Source organism: Osmerus mordax, chromosome 4 (assembly GCF_038355195.1).
Source record: "Osmerus mordax isolate fOsmMor3 chromosome 4, fOsmMor3.pri, whole genome shotgun sequence".
Taxonomy (NCBI): domain Eukaryota; kingdom Metazoa; phylum Chordata; class Actinopteri; order Osmeriformes; family Osmeridae; genus Osmerus; species Osmerus mordax.
Window position 1 is genome coordinate 13,459,425 of NC_090053.1, and position 25,225 is coordinate 13,484,649.

The following is a 25,225-nucleotide window of genomic DNA, read 5'->3' on the forward strand; positions in this document are numbered from 1 at the left end:
TGTGGAGAGTGAGGAGAGGTGTGTCCCGGGGTCCACTGGTTTGCCTGCTCAGTGGCCAGACTGCTGCCGCATTGTGGAGGCCATCTTCGTCCGGCTCTCGGATATCCACAAGTCCCAGGAAGCAGGGTAAGAGCAACATGTCCAGGTGGACTCTGATCTTGCAGGACTATCGCAAGGTCCGGCAGCTCATTCTGGGCAATGGGGCCATAATGCAGGGCACTACCCTGCAACTGGTGGAGGTGAACCAGTCAACCCTCTCCCAGTGGTACAACTGCAGGGTGAAGAGGCAGGATCTGGCTGTGTTGCTGCAGGGCATAAACTTGCCAGGTCCACTGTCTGTGGCTGCCGAGCCTCTCCCGCCTGCCAACATCCGCCCTGCTGTTGCTCCACCTCAACAAAATGGAGCAGCCCACACCTGCCACAGAGCACAGCAGGGCAGGCAAATACCAAGAGGCAGGCAACTTTTGCAGCCCCAGCACCACCTCCAGCGGTCCGACCCAGGCTGACAGCCCAGAGGCAGCTCTTCCCTGTGCCTTCAGCCTCCCTTGGAGCCCCCACTCCCATCCCTATTATGCCCCGCCCTACCCCCATTGCCCCTCACCCTACCCATATCGCCCCTCGCCCTGCTGCCATCCCCACTGTGCTGTTTGTATCCCGAGCCCCTGGTATGAGGCCACCCTCTCTCCATTAATGGTCCCCCAAGCCCTGCGTTTTGTCCCACCCTCTTCCTGCACCAGCCATGTTCCCCAGCTTCATCCTGCTCCTGGTCCAGCTCCCCATGCCTACCAGAGGAGAGTGAAGGCCAACAAATGCTGGAGGTGTGGCCAGAACAGAACGGCAGAGACTGGCCACAGCCAGTATAAGGGGACTGTTTACTGCCCCTCTGCAGAGACTCTTTCCAGAGAGCAGTGGCTAGAGGAGCAAAGAAATAAATAATTATTTGGGCCTTTGTATATAGTTTTCATTGTTTATTTATTGTAATTTAGCATATAATTTGCCTGTATATATAGTTTTAATTCATTCTGGTTGTTGTAAATTTTTGCACTTGTTGATAAATGTTTCTATTTATCAACTATTTGTTGGTCAGTCCGTTGTTATTTCCCAATCACTACTCTTTCTAACCAAATACGGCAAGTCTACAAGAAGTCAAGCAGCAAAAAATGATTCACTTCGAGTGAAACGTTTGCATGCACACATTGTTTTAAAATATTTAATATACGGAACATGCAAGTGTTGATTAGGTAAGTGCAAAATAAAAAAAGGGTAGGCCAAGGCAAAGCTTCAGATAAGAGCATACAAAGCTCAGAAGCCACACAGTTTGAGGGATACAAATGGCTTTCAAATTACACAAAATCAGCAATGTATCTCCATCTAGCTTAAATTGTTACATTTTGATAGCATACACACTTGGAAACTCAAGTGGTTATTATTTGAAATAGTGAAAGGTGCCATAAATGGGACGCGAACCGCGGACCTTTGGTTTCTTCTACGTCTTCCCCAAATGCTGTAAAATTTGTAATTTTGGCAGTTTTTTTTCGTATTACAGTTTTTCGCCATTGCTTTGGCTCAATTCTTGAAACAGAAATGACATTCTCAAAGCTCTAAGTGCATTTGGCAAAATAGCCTATATGGTTCAGCACAAATACATAGATCACCTTCAAAAGGTCATATCTCACCCAAAACAGTTAACTCATGCTTCAAAACCAAATCATTTTCTCATATAAATAGTCAGTGCCCCCAAAATGAAAAGTTCCTTCTCGATTGCTTTGGCCCATCTCTCGAGAAAAAAGAGGACATTCTCAAAGCTTTAAATACATTTGCCAAAATAACCTACATGGTTCAGAAAAACACCATGGCACACCTGCAAAGGGTCATCTTTCTCCTAAAACAGACAACTCATCAGTCAAAACTTAATCCTTTTCTCATACAAATAGTCAGTGCCCCCAAAATGAAAAGTCCCTTTGGCATTGTGTAAACACTGCCGGTCAAAATGATTAGATGTTTTGTCAGTATGGCAGTAGACCTTAAAAAATCACTCACCTGCTCATCCTCACGCTCCTGTCTGTCTGGCCACAGATTTCATCGACATCACATCTGATGTTCTCCCTTGCGATGCAACAGGGGAAGAATCATTGTGCATGCCGCAACCATCCCCTACACTGATCTGCTGTGACATCATCACAAGCAGCATCCATTGCCTGGAACAGGGACCTCTGGTTTTGAGCCCAATGCTCATAGACCCTCCACCTACATGCAGAAAAAAACTCCTCGATAGGATTGAGGAATGGGGAGTAAGGTGATAAGAGCACCATAAGCATTCTTGGATGGGCAGTGAACCCTGATGAATGGGCCACAGTGGAAGCTTACATTGTCCCACACAATGACAAATGTAAGCAAGTGAGGCCCTACCAAACCCCTCTCATGTAGAGGGATAAGATCGGAGTGCAGGTGGTCCAAGAACACCAGGTGCTTCTGGGTATTGTATGGGCCAAGACAGGGAATGTGGGTGAATACACCATTCTCTGAAATGGCAGCACACATGGTGATGTTGCCTCCGAGCTGGCCTGGGACAAGCTCTATATATTTGATGGAAGCATTTATACTCCTGGATAGCTCCTGTCAGCTAACTAAACTTACTGTGTGATTGGATGTGTCCCCTTGTTTAGTAAACTTCTAGTTGCACCTGACAATGACTGTAACCAGTTGATCCAAGAGATCCATATTACAGTATATACCATGATGTTTTTCATGGTATTATGTGCCTGAAAGATTTTGACAGTGGAGTGAACTATTGGGCAGGTGATGATGTACACAAGGAAATTATGCCAATATGTTTTGCAGCGAATAACCACTTGACTGAGAAGCAACAGTCAGTTTAGACCAGCAAGATATATTCAATTGGTAATTGGCCTAACTGAAGGCAATGGTACTTAACCATTTCAAAGATGTGCTAAATCATTTGAAATTTGTGCAAACTGTAGGCAATTGCACTTGTCATTTACGAGGATGTGCTAATACAATTGCAATTTGATTAAAGGAATGAAAAATTCCAATAGTTTGTGAACAAGTGCCCAGTGGTTTGGAGGTTTGCACGTGTTGTTTTGAGAATGTCATTTCTGTTTCGTGAAATGATCCAAAGCAATGGGGAAAAACTGTATCTTAAAACGTAACGGGTAAAAAAAATCTAAGACTATGAATGGGGACTTTCGAGTTTCCCCCTTTCTCTCTTTCTCCCTCTTTCCTCCTTTTTCGTCCCCCTCCCTTCTCCCCCCCCCCCCCCCCCCCCCCAAACAGGCGATTGTTCCCCAGCTTTAGCGGAATAGGCTAAAACAGCAGATTCAAATCCAGTCTTTTGGCCTATAATAATTTTGATTATCTGTTTTGTTAAACAGGATTACATCATTCTTAAGTACCACCAATTTCACCTTGATATGTCAAAATGTGTTTGAACTAGAACTTGCTTGCATCGGTTGCAGATGGGTCCGTTTATTAACTGTAATTTTTACAACTGATATTTCTGTATGTTTTATATAAAAATGCCTACTTATTATTTATGAAGATTGCATAGATTTAAAAGCATAGCCTACATTTGTTGCTGCTCATGTACAATTCAAAATACAAAAAGTGATGTGTAGAATTGCCCTGTACTTACTGTGGTAGTCGCTCTGGATAAGGGCGTCTGCTAAATGACAAAATGAAGAATGTATATGACCTATATGACTTAAACGTCACCTTAAGTTTTTCCCTTCTAGTGATATTTTCAAGCATTTAGAGCTAGGCTACTCATATTGCATTCATTCATTAGGAACCCCCTTTGAAACAAGCTGAACCCCCTATTCTAACAACGTGTGCCGCCGCATTTCTGCCTTGGCGTGACCGCTGGGAAAGAGGGAATCAGCATGGATGAGGATAGTGTGCGGGCAGATGTGTCTTTATATAGGGTGAAATGGAATAATAAATGCAATACAAAATGATTGAAAGTCGTGTATTTATGTAAATGTCCACATTGCCTCTATCTTTGTGTTACTAAATGAAACCCGCATCGCTGCTTGCAGCTATATTTTTGGTTGTATTGCAAGTGTGTCTTGATCATAATTAAAGGGCTGATTCTAGCACTGGGCCTTATGCGTGTTTGTATTTGTTTTGTCTTTAATGTTAAATTTTTCATTTTACCTATGTGGTGTGGTGGTAATTTTGTTACTGTTGTGGTCCACCACTTGTAGGAATGTAAAGAAAACACTGTAGTGTTGGCTGTCTCAATGTGTCTGTATGCCAGTTCACCTTATTTGCATGTGGACCATGTATGGCACTAAATATTTTCTTTTAGTAAAGCGCAATGTTTAAGGGGGGGGGGTTAGGGTGCTCACACAAAGAGCAGCCTAGGGGCCCCTGACCACCTTAATCCACCCCTGTATATATACACAGTATTTATGTTTGTATGTGTTTAATACAATGACCTCAGTTTTTGCCTGAAAGTTCACTCCTAATGTGGAGACCACAGATGAGCTCAGTCTGGAGGCTGTAGAGCAGTGTTTCCCAACCTTTTTTCAGTCATGGCACCCTTAGAAAAGTTTACAAATGTTGTGGCACCCCCCACACAATATATTTCTTCTCCCGTTGTTTTGTCAGACATTGATTTACAAAATAAAAGTTTCTCTAATGCTGTCACAATCTACATTTGCCAGGAGCTGAGCGTGCGTGCCCACTAATGTCAGTCGACTCATCCAGCTACAAGGAAAATTCATTGAAGGCAGGGACGGACTGTGAGTAAAGGGTTAAAAGTCCCTGGACTTTTATCCAGACTGGCCCACCAGAGCCGGTCCCCGTATACGCCACTACAGCTACCCTGCCAATGCATCCACATTCTACGTTTGATGTAATGCAAGTTAGGGAGTTTCACAGTTCAACCGAAATTTTGGGGCCTTTATTTGAGCGCAAAATAGTTTTTTGAGCTTTATGTAAAATAAACATAGCTGTTTTTCAATTGGTAGTACGTTGTCTAGTGAAGATGATGTATTTTTTTCTCTTATTTTTCAGCCCCTTACGTTTCTTAGCCTGGTTTTCGATCGTTATATAGTCTCTACTAGCTAGCTTTCGATCTCAGTGTCCCTGTCGAGTGTAAGCGAGACAAAGGGGGTGGGGTAATGGCTGCACAGACGTTCATTTGGAATATACCAACCGGCCTTGGGGAAATGGGGGACAGCCAACCGTGTCGCTCAATCTTCTGCCGACATTTTATTAGTAGTTAAAAAAATAAGGCAAGCGGCTCTCCGGCCCAGACGTGTCTCTTCCCACCGGGAATTCTCCCGGCCAGTGGATGGCCAGTCCGCTACTGGTTGAAGGACTTTTACACGGCACCCCTGCTCTCATCAGACGGCACCCCAGGGTGCCGCGGCACCCTGGTTGCGAAACACTGCTGTAGAGTAGTGCCAGCAGCTGGGGAGCCAGGCAACAAAGGCGTCAGACATTATAGAAGGGCAAGACAAGGACGTGTACCAGGCCATTTGGGAGGGAATCAATAGGGTCAACTCTATGGACACCTCCAATGCCCAGCGCATGCAGAAGTGGACCATACTGCCCAGGGACTTCATTTTAGGAGGAGAGCTTGGTAAATCATGCATTTCAGAGTTCTTTTTATACTGTGGTTGAAATGTAAACCTGGTTGCCGGTGTTTCATTTTATGTATTAATCTTTTAACCCTTGTGCTGCCTTCGGGTCACATGACCCAAAGGTTCATAACGAACCATTGTTGTGTTTACCCAATTTTACCCAACAAAAAACAAATAAAAATAATTTTATTTTAACCTTCGCAATGTGGAGGGTCTGAGACAGCCCGACGGTGGGTAACAATGACTGATGGGTCAGAATGACCCGAAGAGAACACAAGGGTTAATTCCAGGTCCGACAATAAAGCTGTGATTTCCCTTTGTTTGGGATAAGTACCACTGTGAAATGGAGAAGTTCTACAAACACTAGACTTAAGACTGTGTTCTGTATATACTGTCAATGGAACTGTTCCTCTAGTAACTTTGTTAAAAGAAACAGATTTAAAGTTGTAGCAAGGCAAGCTACTTCCATTTCTAAACTTGTAGTATTCTGAAAAAGAACCTTACTTAAAAAAAAAACTTTTTACATCCTGTACAAGGTGTTAGTGGTTATCAGTTTTAATACACTTACTATAGTGTTTTTTTGCATTGTGCAATTTTTGGTGTTGGTTTGTCTAAAATCTATTAGTCACTGCAACTTGAATGGTTGGTCATGCTGTTTACACCTAGGGACTGTCCTCCCAAGAGATGAGTGAGACGTTTTTCTTGGAGTATGTCACCTCTGTAGTCAGTGTATAAAGGCTGTGTACATTATTGATGAGCACTCATGTACCTGTATGTAACGCTGAGATTTCCATCTGTTTGTAATTGTAGAAGGATATGCAATGGTTCACTAACCCATGGTAGTGGGAAGTAAAGAGATGAATAATAATAAAACATAACACAAACTAGACACTTAATTCAAAATATCCACAATTTAATTTAATTGGACTGAACTCCAAAATGTTAACTGTCAATGAACAAAGGTCAACTGCAAATAAAGAATAACATGATGAAATATGTGATCAGAGGCTAGAAGTCAGTCGATGAATAGGAACATCTTAGCAGTTATTCAAAGTGTAAGATACATCTCTCAAACACAGTAAGTATTAGTCAAGAGTTTTAAGGCGGAAAAAGGCTACTGGAGGCCAGGCTCCAAAGTCCTTAGGTTATATTGGTCAACCCTCTACGGACACAATGAAGCTTGAGTCGCCATTGGCTAGTACATTTTTTATTTTACTCGCCAGACTTTTTTTTACATGAAATGCATTAACAATGCAAAAAAAAAGTACATTATCTGTCTAATCAGAAAGAGTGTTACTTTTTTCCATCGTAGCACGACGGCTGCGCATGTTTTGGAGTACGATGGAAAAAAGTGACAGGTGATCCTCGATTTGCCAAAACACTGCCTCATACATGATGTGTCGACACGCTGGAACTCCAGCTACGAAATGGTCGAGCGCTATCTGGAACAGCAAGTTGCCATTTACTCTGCATTAACAGACAAGTCAGTAAAGAACAAGGACGCCTCACATCTGTCAGATCAGGAGGTGAGCTTTGCAGAGAGTGTTGTTAAGATCATCGAAGACCATCACTACAATTTTGAGCACTGAAACAACACCGTCGGTTTCAATGATCCTACCACTCAAAACAATGATAATGAAGTGTATGGAACCAAATTATGACGATGCTCCCATCGTCAGAGAAATGAAGCATGCCATCAGAGAGAACATGCAAATCCGATACATTGACCCAGATCTCCAGGATTTCTTTAATAAATGCACTGCATTGGACCCCAGGTTCAAATAGCTCCCTCACTTGGAACATGCCTGTCACCAGAACGTCTTGGAAGATCTCATCACAGAAATTCTGAGCAGAACAGAGCAGGTATGTATTTAATGTTAAGGTTGTTTTTTATTTGATATGTGATCTGTCATGTCTTAACTGAACATGTCATTACAGTGTTCACTCATAAAACCCAATCATTTACTGTTGTCTTTGCAGACTGAGACCACAGAGACAACACAGGACCGGCCATCAACATCACAGGCTACTTCCTTACCAGAGATGCCACAGTCTGAGACATCATCCTCCCCACCTCCTCCAAAGAAGTCAGCCATGGCAGAAGTCTTTGGCTCCCTCTCTGCAACTGGTCAGAGGAACCATCCTGATTTGAAGCAGAAGGTGAAGGAGGAGGTATATGCCTACGTAGCCAAGGAAAGCACTTCTGTGGAATCCGACCCGCTTGGCTGGTGGAAGTCCAATGAAACAATATTTCCAATATGTTTCATTGGACTTTTTTGTTTTTTCAACGGCAGGTGACAGTCACTGCCACAAGATCTACCCTCACTAGTGAAAGTGTGGACAAACTTGTATTTCTGCAAAAAAAACAAAAAAAACACAATGAAGCTACCTTTAAGAGGTACATTGTCTTGTGATAGACCAGATGCACTGCCTCTATTAAGCACCGATTGTTCTTTTCTTTATACGTTATAGGGGATGATGGACAATATTTTTTATTTAACTTCACCCATCAGAAATATGGACTATGGGACAGTTTATGTTCACCATAGCAAGCTGTGGTATAAATACATTTAACTAATGTGGTAATACAAAAAAGAAATGGACTCCTTAATCTTTATTCAGAAGTTACCAAATTTGCCAGTTGGCAAAGGTATGCCTGTTGCACTATATAGCAAGAATACTTTCCTTGATCTTTTGTGGGGGAAGGTCTCGCCTAAGTAGAATTTTTGTTATTCTATGTAATTTGCACTTTCATAAATAAGAGATGCTGTATTTTCAGTTTTATAACCGTCTTATTTTGTTTACAAGTTACATGGAGTCTGGAGATGATGTGGGGTACTTATTGTTTACTGTTTACTACTTTACACACTTAATGCTGTTGCAGCTAGCTCAGGGGAGAGACTGTATGACTCTAGGTGATACAGCCTGAGACATGCACAATAAAAAAAAATGGTTTCAAGTTCTCAGTGCTCCAGACAGTTTTTGAGACAGTGCAAGCATTTTTTAGTAGTACTCGGCATGTGCGACCTACAAATTTGGAATTTATTGGGTGTGTACAAAGTCAGCACACGTTAGGAACGACTCATAGATACTACGCTCTGGATAAAAGTGTCTGCTAAATAAATGACTAAATGCACGTTCTGGTAAGACAGCGATATCAGCGAGCCCTCAGCATTAGTACCGCAGCTAAAAGTCTAGGAAAGTTTAGGCTATTTTTCGCTATACTTAGACTACAAACATTCATATTTAGCACTAGTGTTGCTGCTACTGTATCCCTGCCTGTGTTTGCGCTGTTGCTCATCTAGTAGCCTATCGTGTCGTGGTGTAGGAGGACTGATCGACAAGCCCATCATACATTTTGCTTTTCCCTCCATTGTACCGAACTCGTACCGAACCGTGATGTCTGAACCGCGTTACGAACCGAACCGTGACTTCAGTGTTCCGTTTCACCCCTACTCTCCACAGTTGATGATGGATCATACTGCTGAAGCTCTGGGCCTTCTGTTGAAATGAAGATCAGGTCTGAAAGGGGTGAGGATGTGAGACTACTGCAGACATCTGATTTTATTCTCTTTTGGGCACTGAAGGCTCTTTCGCAGTTGGCAGAGCAAGAATAATCTGAACAAGGAACAGTAATCTTAAATTGTCTTGATAACAAAAAAATATTAAGCGTTTTCTTCTCAGGCTGGAATTGTAGCTTTTTTGCATCCATCTCTTTGTGCGTGACGAGTGCCGTAAAAAGCAAGTCGATCTTTTTGTGAGAGACAGCGACAGAGGCAGTGTAGTGTTTTACCATCCCTAGCGACAATAAATCTTATCTAGCGCCGAGCGACAAATCTAGCGACTTTCCGTTACTTTGGCAAACTCCGTTTTCGTTGTTGAGCAGCAGTAAAATAATACATTTTACTGTTGTCATAGCAGCCAATGATGTTAACTCGCAGTCAAGCGACTGTGCATCATTGAAATATGCGCTAAACTTATTATTTGCCTCTAACTCAGTCACAGGCCAGTGAAACCGAACAATTTACTATCTATTAGAGCCCGACCAATAAAGGATTTTTAAGGCCGATACCGATACAAATATTTAGTGATTTAAAAATCCGATATTGGCCAATAAAAAAAAATATTTAAAAAATCCAGAAACGCGTAACAAAACAAACTGATTTCCCTAACTGTAGTTATTTGTGGTTTACATTTAGTCACTTTTAGCAGAAGTATTATCCAGAGTGACTAAGTACAGGGACATTCCCCGAGGTATAAGTCCCTTCCCAAGGAAACAACGTCATTTGACATGGCCGGGAATCGAACCAGCAACCTTCTGATTATTAGCCAGATTCCCTAACTGCTCAGCCATCTGACTCCTGTTATTATTTCCTCACTAAAATAATATGTTAATGCAGTTTCTGATAAATAAAAGTATAAAAAGTACAAACTTAAGATATTAAACTTAAAGTCCTTTGAACAAAACACAATAAAAAATAAAATAATAATAATATACATTTATCGGACATTATAAATGCCAATACCGATAGTTTGGATAATAATCAAATAAAATATCGGCCGATAATATCTGGCCGCCGATATATTGGTCGGGCTCTACTATCCTTTGGCTAATAAAAAAAAAATTAGTTGCCAAGCGTGAAATTTGGTCGCATATGCAAGTGATTTACTCGCATTGTAGAGGGTTGTTGGTACACATTATACATTTACAGTACAATTGTGCATGTGGATATGAAAATAATACGAAGTAGTTCGTGATTGTGAGTTTACAGGAAAACTCCTGAATATGTATAACGGATTCATGAACAAGTGTACCCTTAGTTCATATCTTGTACTCTTCTGCATAGATCTCCTGTAAATTCTGAACATTTTGAGTTCCCACCAAGATCTTTGGTCAGCACCTAAAGAGTAAATAAAACAGTTCCTTTTAGTTGATGTATGCTAATTTCACAAAGAGGGGACAGAGTAAGTAAGTAAGACTTTATTTATATAGCACATTTCATACAAGAATTGTAAATCAAGGTGCTTTACATAAAATCAATAAAAACAATAATACAAGTGATAAATAATTCAAACAATAATAAAAATCCCAATAAGATCTCTGTTCAAGAGAGAAAACAACTTTAAAAAGTAGGAAAACCCTTTTGAGATAAAATTACTTAAATGCTTCGGTAAAAAGGTAGGTTTTAAGCTGTCTTTTAAAAATGTCTAGTGTTAGCTTCCCTAATATTTATGGGTAATTTGTTCCATAGTTTTGGGGCGTAATTGACAAAGGCCGAATCACCAATCTTCTTATGACTGCTTCTGGTGACCTCTAATAGGCCTGCATTTGATGATCGCAGTGTTCTAGCTGGTGTGTAGTTTATAAAGGAGTTAGCAATGTAGCTAGGTCCTTGTCCGTGTAGAGCTTTGTATGTGAGGAAAAGGACCTTAAAGTCAATTCTGAAGGTAACAGGGAGCCAGTGTAAAGTAGCTAGGACAGGACTAATGTGTTTTCTCCTTTTAGTTTTGGTTAATAATCTAGCTGCAGAATTTTGAATGAGCTGTAGTCTTTCAGTGGTTTTCTTGGGAAGACCAGTGAAAAGTGCGTTACAGTAGTCCAGCCGGCTGGATATAAAAGCATGAATTAACTTCTCTGCATCATTTTGGTTTATGAATGGTCGTACCTTTGCTATATTCCTCAGGTGAAAGAAAGCTGTTTTGGTCACTTTATTAATGTGAGAGTTGAAATTCAAATCTGAGTCCAGGATTACGCCGAGACTCGTCACCTCTGGTTTAAGACAGGGGGTTAAGCCTCCAAGATTCTTAATAAGCATCTCTCTTTTGGATTTGGGGCCACATAGTAGGACTTCGGTTTTGTCTTCATTTAATTTAAGAAAGTTATCATTCATCCATTTGTTTATTGCCAACAGGCAGTTTGTAATGGAATTGATGGCCGTTGCATCGTTGGGTTCAGTGGATATATATAGTTGTGTGTCATCCGCATAGCTATGGAAATCTATGTTATGTTCTCTGATTATGTCGCCGAGTGGTAACATATAAAGAGAAAAAAGTAATGGACCTAAGCAGCTTCCTTGAGCAACCCCGTAGCAGTTCTCATGTTTCTTGGACCTATGGTCACCTAAACTAACATAAAACTTCCTTCCTGTGATATATGATTTCAGCCAGTTCAATACACTATCCGTGAACCCAATAAGCTTTTCCAGTCTATTGATTAGGATGTCGTGATCAATTGTATCAAATGCTGCACTGAGATCTAACAGGATAAGGATAGAGACTTTATTTGCATCAGAGTTTAGTCTGAGGTCGCTAATTATTTTGGTGAGAGCAGTTTCAGTACTGTGATATTTCCTGAAACCTGACTGCGAGACTTCCAGGATGTTATTTTCTTCAAGAAAAGAATTTAATTGGACTAAAACTATCTTTTCCAGTACTTTACTAATAAATGGGAGGTTTGATATTGGTCTGTAATTTGCAAGTACATTTAGTCATTTTTTTAGCAGACGCTCTTATCCAAGTAGACTGTTATCCAATTTGGGTTTCTTTAATAGGGGCTTTACAACAGCTGTTTTGAAGGCATCTGGGAAGACGCCAGTTCTAAGGGATGTGTTTATAATCTCTAGCACCGGACCTGAGACACTATCAAACACTCGCTTAAAGAATGTTGTGGGTATAGGATCAATATCTGAGGTTGTGGAGTTAGATTCGCTGACAATTTTGGAAAGTTCACTAAGTGTGATACAGGTAAATGTGCTCATGGTTATGTTGCAGAATCTACTGATGTCAGTTTCGACCCCACTATTAATAATACTCGCTCTAATCAAAGTTATTTTGTTCTTGAAGAACAAAGCAAGCTCTTCACATTTAACTGCTGAGGATGGAGGTGGGGCAGGGACAGTGTTTAGCAGCTGGTCAATGGTGGAGAAAAGAACTCTGGAATTTCTGGCATTTTCTGTAATAATGTTGGAGAAATATTCTCTCCTTGCTAGACGGATGGTTTTGTTAAAGGTGGTTAGTGTATCTTTGTAGATATTGTAGTGGATAGTGATCTTTGTTTTCCTCCATTTTCTCTCTGCTGCACGGCATTTTCTTTTCGTTTCACAATTTTTTTTATTTCTCAGCCATGGGGAGGTTCTGCTTGTGCACTTCTTTTTGGTTTTCAGTGGTGCAACTGAGTCTAACACAGATAATAGTGCATCATTGAGGTTCTCTACCATTTCATTCAGAGAGCAATCATGGTAAGTCGGCTCATATAGAGCAAATTGTTCAAAAAATGTCATCATAGCTGTATCGTCTAAATATCTTCTATGGACTAAGAATTCTTTTTTGGTTTTTGTAAGGATAATTTCCACATTAAAAAGTATATAATGATGGTCTGAGAGGGGTAGATCAGTTATTGAAATATTATTGATATTTAGTCCAGTTGTTATCACTAGATCTAGTGTGTTTCCGTGCCGGTGTGTTGGGTCTGTTATGTGTTGAGTTAGATTGAAACTGTCAAGGAGATTTAAGAGCTCAATAGTTCTTGGGTCTGCTTTTTTATTTACTTGGATATTTAAGTCTCCGTTTAAAACTACTTTGTCATATCTAGTGACACATAGTGATAATAGTTCAGAGAATTCTTGTATGAATATTGGCGAGTGCTTGGGTGGCCGATATATAATAACAAAAAGTATTGATTCGGTTTTGAGCTCCATAGCAAGATATTCATATGATGTGAATTCACCTAGCTCAGTGATTTTGAACAACAGTTTAGAGGAGAAAATAGCTGCGACTCCTCCACCTTTTTTTGATGTCCTTGAAACTTGGTGAAAGCTGTAATCAGGCGGACACGCTTCTATCAAAGTTGCTGTTGCCGTGTCATTGTTTAGCCAGGTTTCTGTTAGACAGATGCAGTCTAAGTTGTTTTCTTTGACCAGATCATTAACTAGGAATGTTTTGTTATTTAGTGATCTAACATTTAGAAGGGCCAGTTTCATCTGTGGGGTATTAACAGATAAAACATGGGTAGATAAATCTGTTGGAAGAATATGGATAGTTCTGTGACTTCTAACACTAGTTTCAGGTTTGTAACCATGCATTTTACCATGCCATTTTCTGTTTGTGATGATGACCGGTATGTCCAATGAAATAGCATGGTGGCTGTCCTAGCGTAGCTTTTCTTTGGGAAAGTCTCTGTCACTGAGCTGTTCCATCACAAGGGAATTCATCCGGGGGGTGCAGATCTGTGCAGGGCCCATGTCCTTGCAGGAGGATGTTTGAATGTTCTGTTCTGTTCCATGGGAGGTTGTTTGGGATGCGTCAGTCAGCTTAGACACAACAGGGATAGGGAGAGAACAACAGCAAGAGTCTCTCACCTTCTTGTCTCTGATGGTATCGAAGCAGGCAGCCTCAATCTTCTTGCCATAGCCATGCAAGCCCATGTGACACAGCATCATAACAGCACTGAGGAGCAGAGCGGTGGGGTTGGCCATGTCCTTTCCTGCTATGTCTGGAGCAGTCCCATGAACCTGGCAAGGTTAGGTTTAGGGTCAATACTACTTAGAAACACAGATGTCTAGTAACTAGCAGAAGGTGAATACAGTATTGTATGCATCCATAACATACCGATTCAAAAATGGCAACACCATTAGCGCCAATGTTCCCACTAGGTGTCACTCCAAGACCTCCGATCAGTCCCGCACACAGATCACTGAAAGAACCAAACATTCACTTATCTGTTTCAACATGCATTTGAAAAGTTTTGGAAAATAGCCAAACATTGCTGGAACTGCACCATCAATCACTCTCTAAAGAACTGTCAACGAACGATCAAACCTGGTCTTGCTGAAGACAAGAAAATAGACTGTAAGACACCAATACTAGAACATTTGGCAACTTACCTCAAAATGTCCCCATACAAATTGGGCATCACTAGTACATCAAACTGAGTTGTATCTTGCACCATCTGTAGAAACGATAACATGCAGCATTTCCTGTATGTGTAATAAAGTTATATTAAATGCATTAATAAACCAAGTTAATAATAAACAATAATGGGTACATACATTAAGACATACTGTATCCAAGTAAATCTCTGTGAATTTCACATCTTTGAAGTTTTCTGCCACCTCCTTGCATTTCCTCAGGAACAGACCATCTGACATACGCCTAGGAGAGACACGTTCATCAACTACAGATCACACGTTTACAAGGACCTGTAGTGACAAAAATTACAAGTTAACATTTTGGCCAACGTGACAATTAATGGTCAAAAAAGAGTAGACTTTCTATTGTACCAGGTGAAGATACTTACATAATATTGGCTTTGTGAACAGCAGTGACGCTGGCCCTGTCGTTGTTTCTGGCATATTCAAAGGCTTACTCTGCAATGCGTTTACTAGCGTCCTCTGTGATGAGCTTGATGCTCAGTACAACACCATCAACAATCTGAAACAAACTAAATACAAAACTAAGTACCAAAAAATATATATACACTTTTTTTTAACCCTTGTGTTATCTTCGGGTCATTGTGAGTTGTCCCCCATCGTTGTGTTGCGACAACTTTACCTCATACAAAAATAAAGTGAAGCATTTTCTTTTAACCATCGGGCTGTCTCACACCCCCCACAGCGCGAAGGTTAAAAGAAAATGCTTTTTATTTGTTTTTGTACTGGGTAAAGTTGTCGCAGCACAACGATGGGTCGTTGTAAACCTTCGGGTCATTGTGACCCGTAGGCATCACAAGGGTTAAATATTGAAACAAAACATGAAATATAGCTCCTCAAAATGGCAAAGTATTATAAAAATGTACATTGTATAAGGTCGAGTTGGACAACAAGAGATTGAGACATTGATTCATTCTTGACAAACAACAGGCTGAATGGGGATTCGAACCCAAGAGCATGTAGTTGCAAGTCAGCCTCTCTTATCCTCTCTGTTACACGTCAACTGTTGAAGATCCTCTAAATTGAAAAGTAAATTCCAAGTTTTGCTTCAAAGTACATTATATACGGGTGAAATGAGTTCCTGAAAGCATGTGCAAAGCCCTAAACGTTTGTCACACTGAAATGTGGAGTTAGACCGAAGAACAGTTTCTCTTCCGTTTTCAGATCAGGTTTTAATGGGAGGAGCCAAAAAATGCCCTGTCTACGTCATTTCGCCACATCTTCGTCAGATCAATGAATGGCTCCTCCTGCTGTACTGTTATTGTAGCTTACATCAGCTAGCTAGCTAGCTTCAGGATGTCTCCCACCACCCGCAACTGCATCTTCCCTGGATGCAAGAACTCCAGCTGCGCTGCAACGCCATTTAAGTTCCCTGTTGATAATGAAAGGAAAAATAGGTGGATAGATTTTGTGAAGAGCCACGCTCATGGAAAGCTTCGGATAAACTCCAACAGCCGCCTCTGCGCCACTGACCATTTCACGGCGGACAGTTTTAACATGGACCAGAGACAGACGGGGTTCACCAACACGGCTTCTCTTGCAGCGCGGAGCCGTACCAAGCATCGCCCCCCCAGCCGTTCATCCTCCGGTCGCACCTGGACCATCCACCGCCGCCAGCAGTTCATCACTCAGTTCTGTGTGTTGGTTATAATTATACTAGATAACTTTTCCAGAGGTATCTCTGCTATAATTAGTGCAACCGCTAACTTGATATTAGGCTACTCGGTGTAGAATGATATATGGTATTTTGGTGAAATGGTAGCTAATGTGCTAGAAGTAGTTGGAGAGCTCACTGTCTGCTGTCTTTGCTGTAAATGTTTACTCCTGTGTTACAGCTCAGGGGAATAATTCATTTATATGCATCTGTATGTTTCAGTCATTGAACTAATACATTTTAATTCTATAAAGTTTTGTTCGGCTTGACGTAGCGTCCATTATCTGAGTCGTAGGTAGCTTACTTTGAGAGAGGCGGCGCCTTCCTGCGAGGGGGCCGAGCTTTAGCTCCTTCTGGCGACACGCCCCCCCAGTCTCGAACAGAGAAGACTGATGATTTTCTTACGATTTCGAAGCCAAATTTACATTTACATTTACTCATTTAGCAGACGCTCTTATCCAGAGCGACTTACAGTAAGTACAGGGACATTCCCCCGAGGCAAGTAGGGTGAAGTGCCTTGCCCAAGGACACAACGGGAATCGAACTGGCAACCTTCGGATTACTAGCCCGACTCCCTCACCGCTCAGCCACCTGACTAACATACTTGTCAGTGTTTATTTTTCATTAGAATTTGGATGGGTAGTTAATAACACATTCTGTGGTGAACTTGAAACTCGTTTTTAATTCCACTTTACAGGATCTTTGAGTTTTCGTTAATAGAAAGTGCAGAGTATTAGCTTTGGTCAGCTTTGGACAAAGATTAAGCAGCTGTAAGTCAGTCATCTTTTGACATATCAAGGTGAAATTGTGCATGGTACTTCAGAGTGATGACACCTGGAAGCCTATAAGGTTTGAAAAATCATCAGTCAAAAATACATTTGGGTTATTTACCCAGACAATGTGGACATTGAATTCAGCCATATTGTCTTGTATTCAATTTAGCTAAATATTGCTTTGAAAAGACTGTATCCTACACATCTACAACAAATGTAGGTTTTTTACACACATGATGCAAGAAATCCGATGCGCTGTCTAGATGAAGCATGATGTTATCTACAAAGCACAAGTTAAAAAAAGAGCCAGACCTAGTTCTGGCTCTTCTGGTGTAGTAATCCCCTCAGAATGAAACACATTTACATTTAGTCATTTAGCAGACGCTCTTATCCAGAGCGATAAGTGAACAGCGTTACCATTATGATTGCACAGCTAGACAGCTACTGTGGTGTAACTGGATTCCTGTTTCACTGAATAGATAATCAGTATCATGACAAGCTTGAAGGCTGTGGCTGGATTTGAACCTATGACCTGAATTTCACAGGAGACCGTTTTATCCCAGTGAGCTATTCTCAGTACTTGTGAGTACTAGTGAATTGCTGTGTTCAGTTACTGTATAAAAACAATAAGCTGTTTCTCCTGTGGCAAGCATTTTCAGATTTGGCCCAAGTATAAACAGCTGTAATTCAGTCATATTTTGACATATCAAGGTGATTGTGGTCTGAAGATAATTTGATTACATGTTTATGAAAATAGGAGCAATGGCGAACGAGGAGTTCAAAAAAGTACGTTTTCATTCAAATTCCATGACCGGCACCCAAAATGGCGGACACGGGACAATCTTTCGACTTGGTATGCCACATAGAATCAGAAGAGACCAATCTTGTGATTTATGACAAAACTGTTCAGAAGATATAAGCAAAAATAATATTTTGTTGTATTTCCTGACCAGTAGGTGGCACTGTACTAAAAACTGCAACTACCCTAAAATCATGCTTGTGATGACATTTCCAAAGTTGTCTCCATAGGGTAAACAGCTGCGGAGTAATAACCTCACGTCGACTTTGGCGTGCCCTTTGTCAAAATCGTTTGCGTGTTATTCGTGAACGGTTTGACTCGGGGAGTCAGATGGCTGAGTGGTTAGGGAAACGGGCTACTAATCAGAAGGTTGCCGGTTCGATTCCCGCAAAGATGATGTGTCCATGGGCAAGGCACTTCACCCTACTTGCCTCTGGGGAATGTCCCTGTACTTACTGTAAGTCTCTCTGAATAAGAGCGTCTGCTAAATGACGAAAAAGTAAATGTAAAAAATTACTAATCCATAACATTTTTATAACTTTTTGTCGGCATAGTCTGAAGATGATCTACTACGATTTTCATGAAAATCGGAGCAACGGCCTAGGAGGAGTTCAAAAAAGTAGGCTTTTCAGAATTCTAAATGGCAGAAAAACCTTCATGATGTCATATGGTCCAATTGAATTGTCTAGTTCTAAGGAATCCAATGATACCTCACTGTGAAATTGGTCATACGGTTCAAAAGTTATGTGTGTTCTATGGGCTGCCATAGACTCCTATGGCTAAGTATAATGATAATAATAAAACTAACGAAAACAATAGGTGCCTTAGCAGCTTCGCTGCTTGGCCCCTAAATATAGCTGGAAGCAGCAATGAGGTGGCCAAGCAGGCCAGATGACCCAGAAAAAACTTGACAGGCTTTGAAAATCCAAAAAACATGTGACAGGTTTTGTAAAGCTTGGTCTGAAGATAATGTCTGCCAGATTCGGAAGATTGGACAACATTTGTAGGAGTAGAGAAAAAAGTTTTTCATTCATTCAAAATGGCGGCTGCATCAATTCGGCTGTTATCACAAGTATTCATGTGACAGACACGGGATCTCCCAAGATTTCATGACAAAGGAATCACTTAAAAAAGGCAAACAAATCAACAGTTATTGGCCAAAACACATTTTTGCTTCCTGCAGCCACTCTCAGTGGTTACATGACACCAAATTGTTTGGACATCCTCAGAAGAGGGTTCCGAGTCGAGATACCAAGTTTGGTGTTGATTTCTCAAAGAGTTGTGATGTGACCCAACTTTCTGTTTGGTTGCTTTTTTGCCGATTTTGATTGGCTGTACTGGACAAACGGTTTTGAAAATCTAAAATCCATTGATAATTTGAGTGAGGGTAGCTCTGACGATGACCTGTGCCAATTCTGGGGAAGATTGAGCAAGATTTGTAGGAGGAGTAGCAAAAAAACGTGTTTCCTTACATTTTAAAATGACGGAAAATTTATAGAACCTGAAATTGACACCATGATCCAGGGAATCCAACGGTACCTCATTTTTGAAAATCGGTCATACGGTTCAAAAGTTATGTGTGTAAACACAAGTCCAATTTTGACCCGTTGGTGGCGCTAGAGTGCTCCAATGGGAGGCATGAAACTTGGTGTGAATAAAGAAGGGACTGTCGTTAATGTGTGCCAAATTTCACAACTTTTTACCATACGGTTCTAGGGGCTGCCATAGACACCAATAGCGGAAAAAGATGCGTAATAATAATAATAATAATAATAAGAAAAGGTAGACACACTTACGGTGTATGGAGGACCAAACCTGCCATATTTATCTTCTTTGGCTCCTGACGAAGGCGGTCGCATTTTTCTCTCCTCCCCTCCTTGACCTTCCCTGCTTGGCTGTGTCTTGTTTGTAAATGTTGTTGTGCTTATGTGCTGAGATTTTTGTCTGTTCCCACACTGTACTCCTCTAGGAGCATTGTCTGGGGGTTGCCTTTTTCTCTCCTCCTCTCATGTTATGCTGTAACTTTCTAGTTGGCGCCGAAAATGGCTGCCTAGGTAGGCTCTCCTGCCAAAGTAAATTCCTTGTCTGTGCAAACTTTTATGGCGAATAAACACCAATTCTGATTCTGATTTACAAATGAATGAATAAATAAATGTCCACATCTATGCATTTAGACAGAAATAAATGAATAAGTCTATTAATTAATGCACAATTGTCATCAATAGTTACTTATAATTTACATGTATTTATTTATTTATTCATTGTTCCCAATATCATCAAATCAAATTTATTTGTATAGCCCTTTTTACACGCAAGCATGTCACAGAGGGCTTCACATACGCCCATAGAACTGCCCCTCAACCAACCTAAACCCTCAAGGAAGACAAGGGAAAAACTCCCAAAAAACTCAACAGGAGAAAAAAATGGAAGAAACCTTGGGAGGAGCAATTCAGAGAGGGATCCCCTCCTCCAGAGACGGTTGGTGAGAGAGAGGAGCAGAACACAGGCTAAACATAGTCATACAGTGTTGATGAGTTTTGAAACACCAAAATCCATTGTTCAACTTTATAGATGTAGGACAGGACCGGGAGACTCGTGACCAGGTCCAGCGTTGGCTGACCGACGACCAGGCAGGTGCTGACAACTCAAACCCCCCACACCACAAGGGATGTGTGTGGGGGGGACAGAGAGAGGAGAGCAGGGATTAGAGAATGCCAGGAGCAGCTAACAGTTACAGTCATAATATAATGAGATCCCCACCGGTCAAGTGTGGACTGGTGCAGCAATTGAACAGAGCAAAAAAGGGGAATTTGATGCAACCCCACACACCAAGACAGCGACAGCCCCCCTTGTTTGGAACATGAAATCTGTTCCAGGGGAAGAGAACTCTAAAATAAGTTATACTTATAGAATAAGGATGGAAACAACCCGTCCCCCGTTGCATCCAACTAGTAACATACTTACCTTTAACAGTCGTAGAATTGACTAAACAATAACGTTTTCAACCTAATTTTAAATGTCGAAACAGTATCAGACTTCTTAATTGAGACGGGTAATTTGTTCCAGAGAAGAGGTGCTCTATATGAGAACGCCCTACCTCCCGCTGTTTTTTTCTTAATTTTGGGAACCACCAGATAGCCGGCATCTTGAGATCTAAGTGTCCTTGCGGGGCAATAGGGTGCAAGGAGACCGGAGAGGTACAGTGGTGCCAATCCATGCAGAGATTTGTAGGTTAGTAGTAGAACTTTGAAGTCAGCTCTGGCTTGGATAGGGAGCCAGTGTAGAGAGACAAGAGTAGATGTTATGTGATCAAACTTTCTTGTTCTGGTCAATAGTCTAGCAGCAGCATTTTGCACCCGCTGTAAATTTTTTAGGTGGGTAATTGGGATGCCAGAGAACAACACATTGCAATAGTCCAATCGGGACGTAAAAAATGCATGTATTAGTTTTTCGGCATCATCCTTTGAGAGAAATTTTCGTATTTTGGCAATATTAAGTAGATGGAAAAATGCAGTTCTGGTAATTTGCTTAATATGGTACTCAAACGAAAGGTCTGGGTCCATTGTGACTCCTACATTTTTTACTAGCTGGCTTTGAGAGACTTTGACGCTGTCTAGGTCTAAGGTCAGATTGGAAAAATTATTTCTATATTTTTTAGGACCGAAAATTTGAACCTCGGTTTTATCCGAATTTAGAAGAAGGAAATTTGCAGTCATCCAAGCTCTCAACCTAGAAACACATTTTTCCATAGCATGTGGAAATTCTCCAGACTTTATAGACATATATAGCTGAGTATCATCTGCATAACAGTGAAAATTTACCCCAGAGCTTCTAATTATGTTTCCTAAAGGCAGCATATAGAGTGAAAATAACAGAGGGCCTAGAACTGAACCCTGTGGTACTCCGTATTTTACAGTGGAGCTCCTGGATGAGCAGCCATCATAGTGGACATATTGTGATCTATCAGATAGATACGATCTAAACCACTGAAGTGATGTACCAGAAATCCCAACATAGTTCTCCATACGTTCCAAGAGAATCTCATGATCCACCGTGTCAAAAGCTGCACTTAGGTCTAGAAGAACCAGGACAGAGATAGAACCCGGGTCAGAGGCTAACAGTAAATCATTGACTACCTTGGCTAATGCAGTTTCAGTGCTGTGGTGGAGACTAAATCCAGACTGGAGAGGTTCATAAAGCTGATTTGAAGAGAGGTGCTCAGTGAGCTGTTGTGCCACAGCCTTTTCTAAAATTTTTGAGAGAAATGGCAAATTTGAAATTGGCCTGTAGTTACTAAGACAACCTGGATCCAGGGTTTTTTTTTTTTAAGAAGGGGCTTAATAATAGCTTGTTTGAAATCGTTGGGGACTTGGCCAATTACAATAGATTCATTAATAATACTAAGCATGGGTGGTCCAATAATAGGGAGAAGTTCCCTACAGTTTGGCAGGGAGGGGATTGAGAAGGCAGCTAGTGGGTTTCGAGGAGTCTATCAGCTCGATGAACGCTTCCATAGAAATAGGGTTAAAGTGAGTGAGAGCCTCAACATGCAGCATGCTTGGTATAGGGGAAAGTTCAGTGTTGATGGCCACTTCTCCAGGACTAGTCTGTAGTTTGTCCCTTATTGCATAGATTTAGATTAGATTAGATTTTTTGGTCAAAGAAATCTAAGAAATCATTGGGAGAGAAATCTCCCAATGATTTCTCTCCCAATGATGGGTCGGTATAGAGTAACTATACAAAATGAGGGAGGGGGGCCAGGAGTAGTAGCATTATTCCTTTTTAAAATAGTTGGTGGTTTCATGCAAATTATTTCAAATGATTTAAAGGTATTTACAGATTTTAGGCTGAGGTTGAAGCTAGCTTTATATATCATAGCAACACCACCACCTTTCTTTGATACACGAGGGATGTGTGAGTACGCAAAATCCGAAGGCGATGCTTCATTCAGGGGGGAATATTCATCAGGTTTTAACCAGGTTTCGGTGAGTCCAATCAAGTCCAGGCTGCATTCAGACATTAGATCATTAATCAAAACGGCCTTTGTGGATAGAGATCTGATGTTTAGGAGGCCAACATTCCAGTATGGGTTTTTGGCAGATTTAGACGTAGATAATTCTTCTGAGAAGGTGGCACTGTCATCAGAAAACTTAGTAGGAAGAGCAACGGGGGAGCGAGGCTGAATACATATTAAATTGGTATAATTCCTAATACTTGAAGGCCAAAATTTAGAGAAAGGGCGGGGGACCGACACTGTCTCAATGGGAAAAACGACATCAGCAACCTCACTGACTACACCAATATGATAATGAGAGGAGGCCAGTAGGCGTGGAAACTGACGTTCAGACATTGCAATCAATCCAGGGGCATAGATTCAATCTAGCTAACGCCAGGGGCACACTGGCTGCGAAGCGCCCTGAAGGGCCGCAAAGCGCCACAATCGGCTACCAATGGCGCGATTCTGTTCACACTAGACACACATTTCTCCACGCCGGTCACCAAGCCTTTCACCTTCTCTGAGCTTTCCTTTTTTACATGTAAAGCTGACATGGTACATAAACATGGCATAGGCTATATTTAGGCAACTTGTTGCTCCAATAACAGTCGCAACAGCATCCCATTTACATTTACATTTATTCATTTAGCAGACGCTTTTATCCAAAGCGACTTCCAAGAGAGAGCTTTACAAAGTGCATAGGTCACTGATCATAACAACAAGATAGCCAAAAAACATCGTGAGTAGCCAAAACATGAAGCACACATTGTGAACAACCAAAGTAAGTACCAAAGGGAAGAACCATAAGAGCATGTAGTTAAACAAGTTACAATTAAACAACATGAACCGCTATAAGTGCAAGTGTACCTGTGGAAAAAAGCAAGCAACAGTAATAAAAACAATATATCACAGCGAGAACAAAAATTTAAAACAGTTACCACTAACCACAAGAGCAACAAGTCTCTAAGCAAGAGTCATTGTGATCCTTGAGGAAACTAACATCGGGTCAAGCGAACCATTCCTAAATACCGTTGTACTCCCGGAACAAGTGCGTCTTGAGCCTTTTCTTGAAGGTGGAGAGACAGTCAGTATCTCTGATGGAGGTGGGGAGTTGATTCCACCACTGGGGGGCCAGACAGGAGAAGAGCTTGTGTTGGGACCGGGCGGTCTTGAGCGGTTGGACCACCAGGCGGTTGTCTGAAGAAGACCGTAGGTGACGGGTGGGGGTGTAAGGCTGCAGGAGAGACTTGATGTAGACGGGTCCATTCCCAACATAACGTGGCAACATTTGCCTTTTTGTTGTCTTTGTAAAATACGTGCTGCTTGATTGGGGGCTATGGCAGATCGTCTTTCTCGCTCTTAAACACACCGTTTAGAAACAACGGACAAATATGTTGTCAATCAACAATCAGGATTTTTTATTTTAAAATGTTAACATTTTGAAAATTGATCGGATATCGTTTTTATCGGGGTAAACACATGGATGGCCGTTCAGCGTAGTGAAGGTGAGTGTTAAGTGATAGGCTATAGCCCACAACTAACGTAGTAAAATCTTAATAACATGTTTGTTTATCCAAATATCATATATGGTGAATTAAATCTTCAACAAGGTCAGCCAGCCTGGCCAAGTCTCTGGCAATTGCTCGGTTTACATGTATGTCGTCCATGACAGCAAGGATGGATGTAAGGCTAACATAATCAAATACAACGCGTTGAAAACGATTAGCCAATGGTGTGTCAAATACCGCCTACCTATTTTTGAAACATCTCATTAACATATTGAGATGAAGAAATACAGGAATGAATGAATAAATGCAGAAATAAATACATGAATATAGAAATAATAGTGTTAAAGTGAACCAATTATCTATAAGCTTTTTTACATTTCCTCACTCAAATGTATTCCTTACATTACTTAGGTTTAAATTGATGTATGTATTCATTCGCAGCTTCGCTGCTTGGCCACCAATAATAAGAAAAGGTAGAAACAAGTGGCTTCGCAGCTTCGCTGCTTGGCCAGCAAATATACAGTGCCCACCAAAAGTATTGGAACAGTGAGGCCAATTCCTTTATTTTGCTGTAGACTGAAAACATTTGGGCTTGACATCAAAAGATTGTGAGACCACCAGAGATCAACATTTATCAACAACAGCTTTTTTTTCTAGGTATTTACATCTGGATCTGATGCCCACCCATTTTTTATGTGAGCAAAAGTATTGAAACATGTGACTAACAGGTGTTTTGCTGCCCAGGTGTGTCTTATTACATACATTATTCAAACAATAAATAGCACTGAATGTCTACGCTCTGGTTCAGATGCATTCAGAGGTGAAAACAACATGAAAACCAGAGAGCTGTCTATGGGTGAAAAACAAGCAATTGTGAATCTGAGAGAAGATGGAAAATCAATCAGAGCCATTGCACACACATTGGACAACCATGTTGGAATGTCCTGAAGAAGAAAGAA

General features: G+C 41.1%; 2 protein-coding genes across 2 annotated transcripts in view; both read right to left on the reverse strand.

Moving 5' to 3' along the window:
• Positions 1-25,225, reverse strand: part of dnaja (DnaJ heat shock protein family (Hsp40) member A) — a 56,125-nt gene that overhangs the window by 11,897 nt on the left and 19,003 nt on the right. The window lies entirely within an intron of this gene.
• The window catches only part of idh3a (isocitrate dehydrogenase (NAD(+)) 3 catalytic subunit alpha), a 29,068-nt gene continuing 14,269 nt past the window's right edge, over positions 10,427-25,225 (reverse strand). The window contains 6 exon segments of the mRNA XM_067234115.1: positions 10,427-10,510; positions 13,967-14,119; positions 14,217-14,301; positions 14,492-14,556; positions 14,657-14,759; positions 14,905-15,038. Coding sequence (XP_067090216.1) covers positions 10,427-10,510; positions 13,967-14,119; positions 14,217-14,301; positions 14,492-14,556; positions 14,657-14,759; positions 14,905-15,038 — 624 coding nt within the window.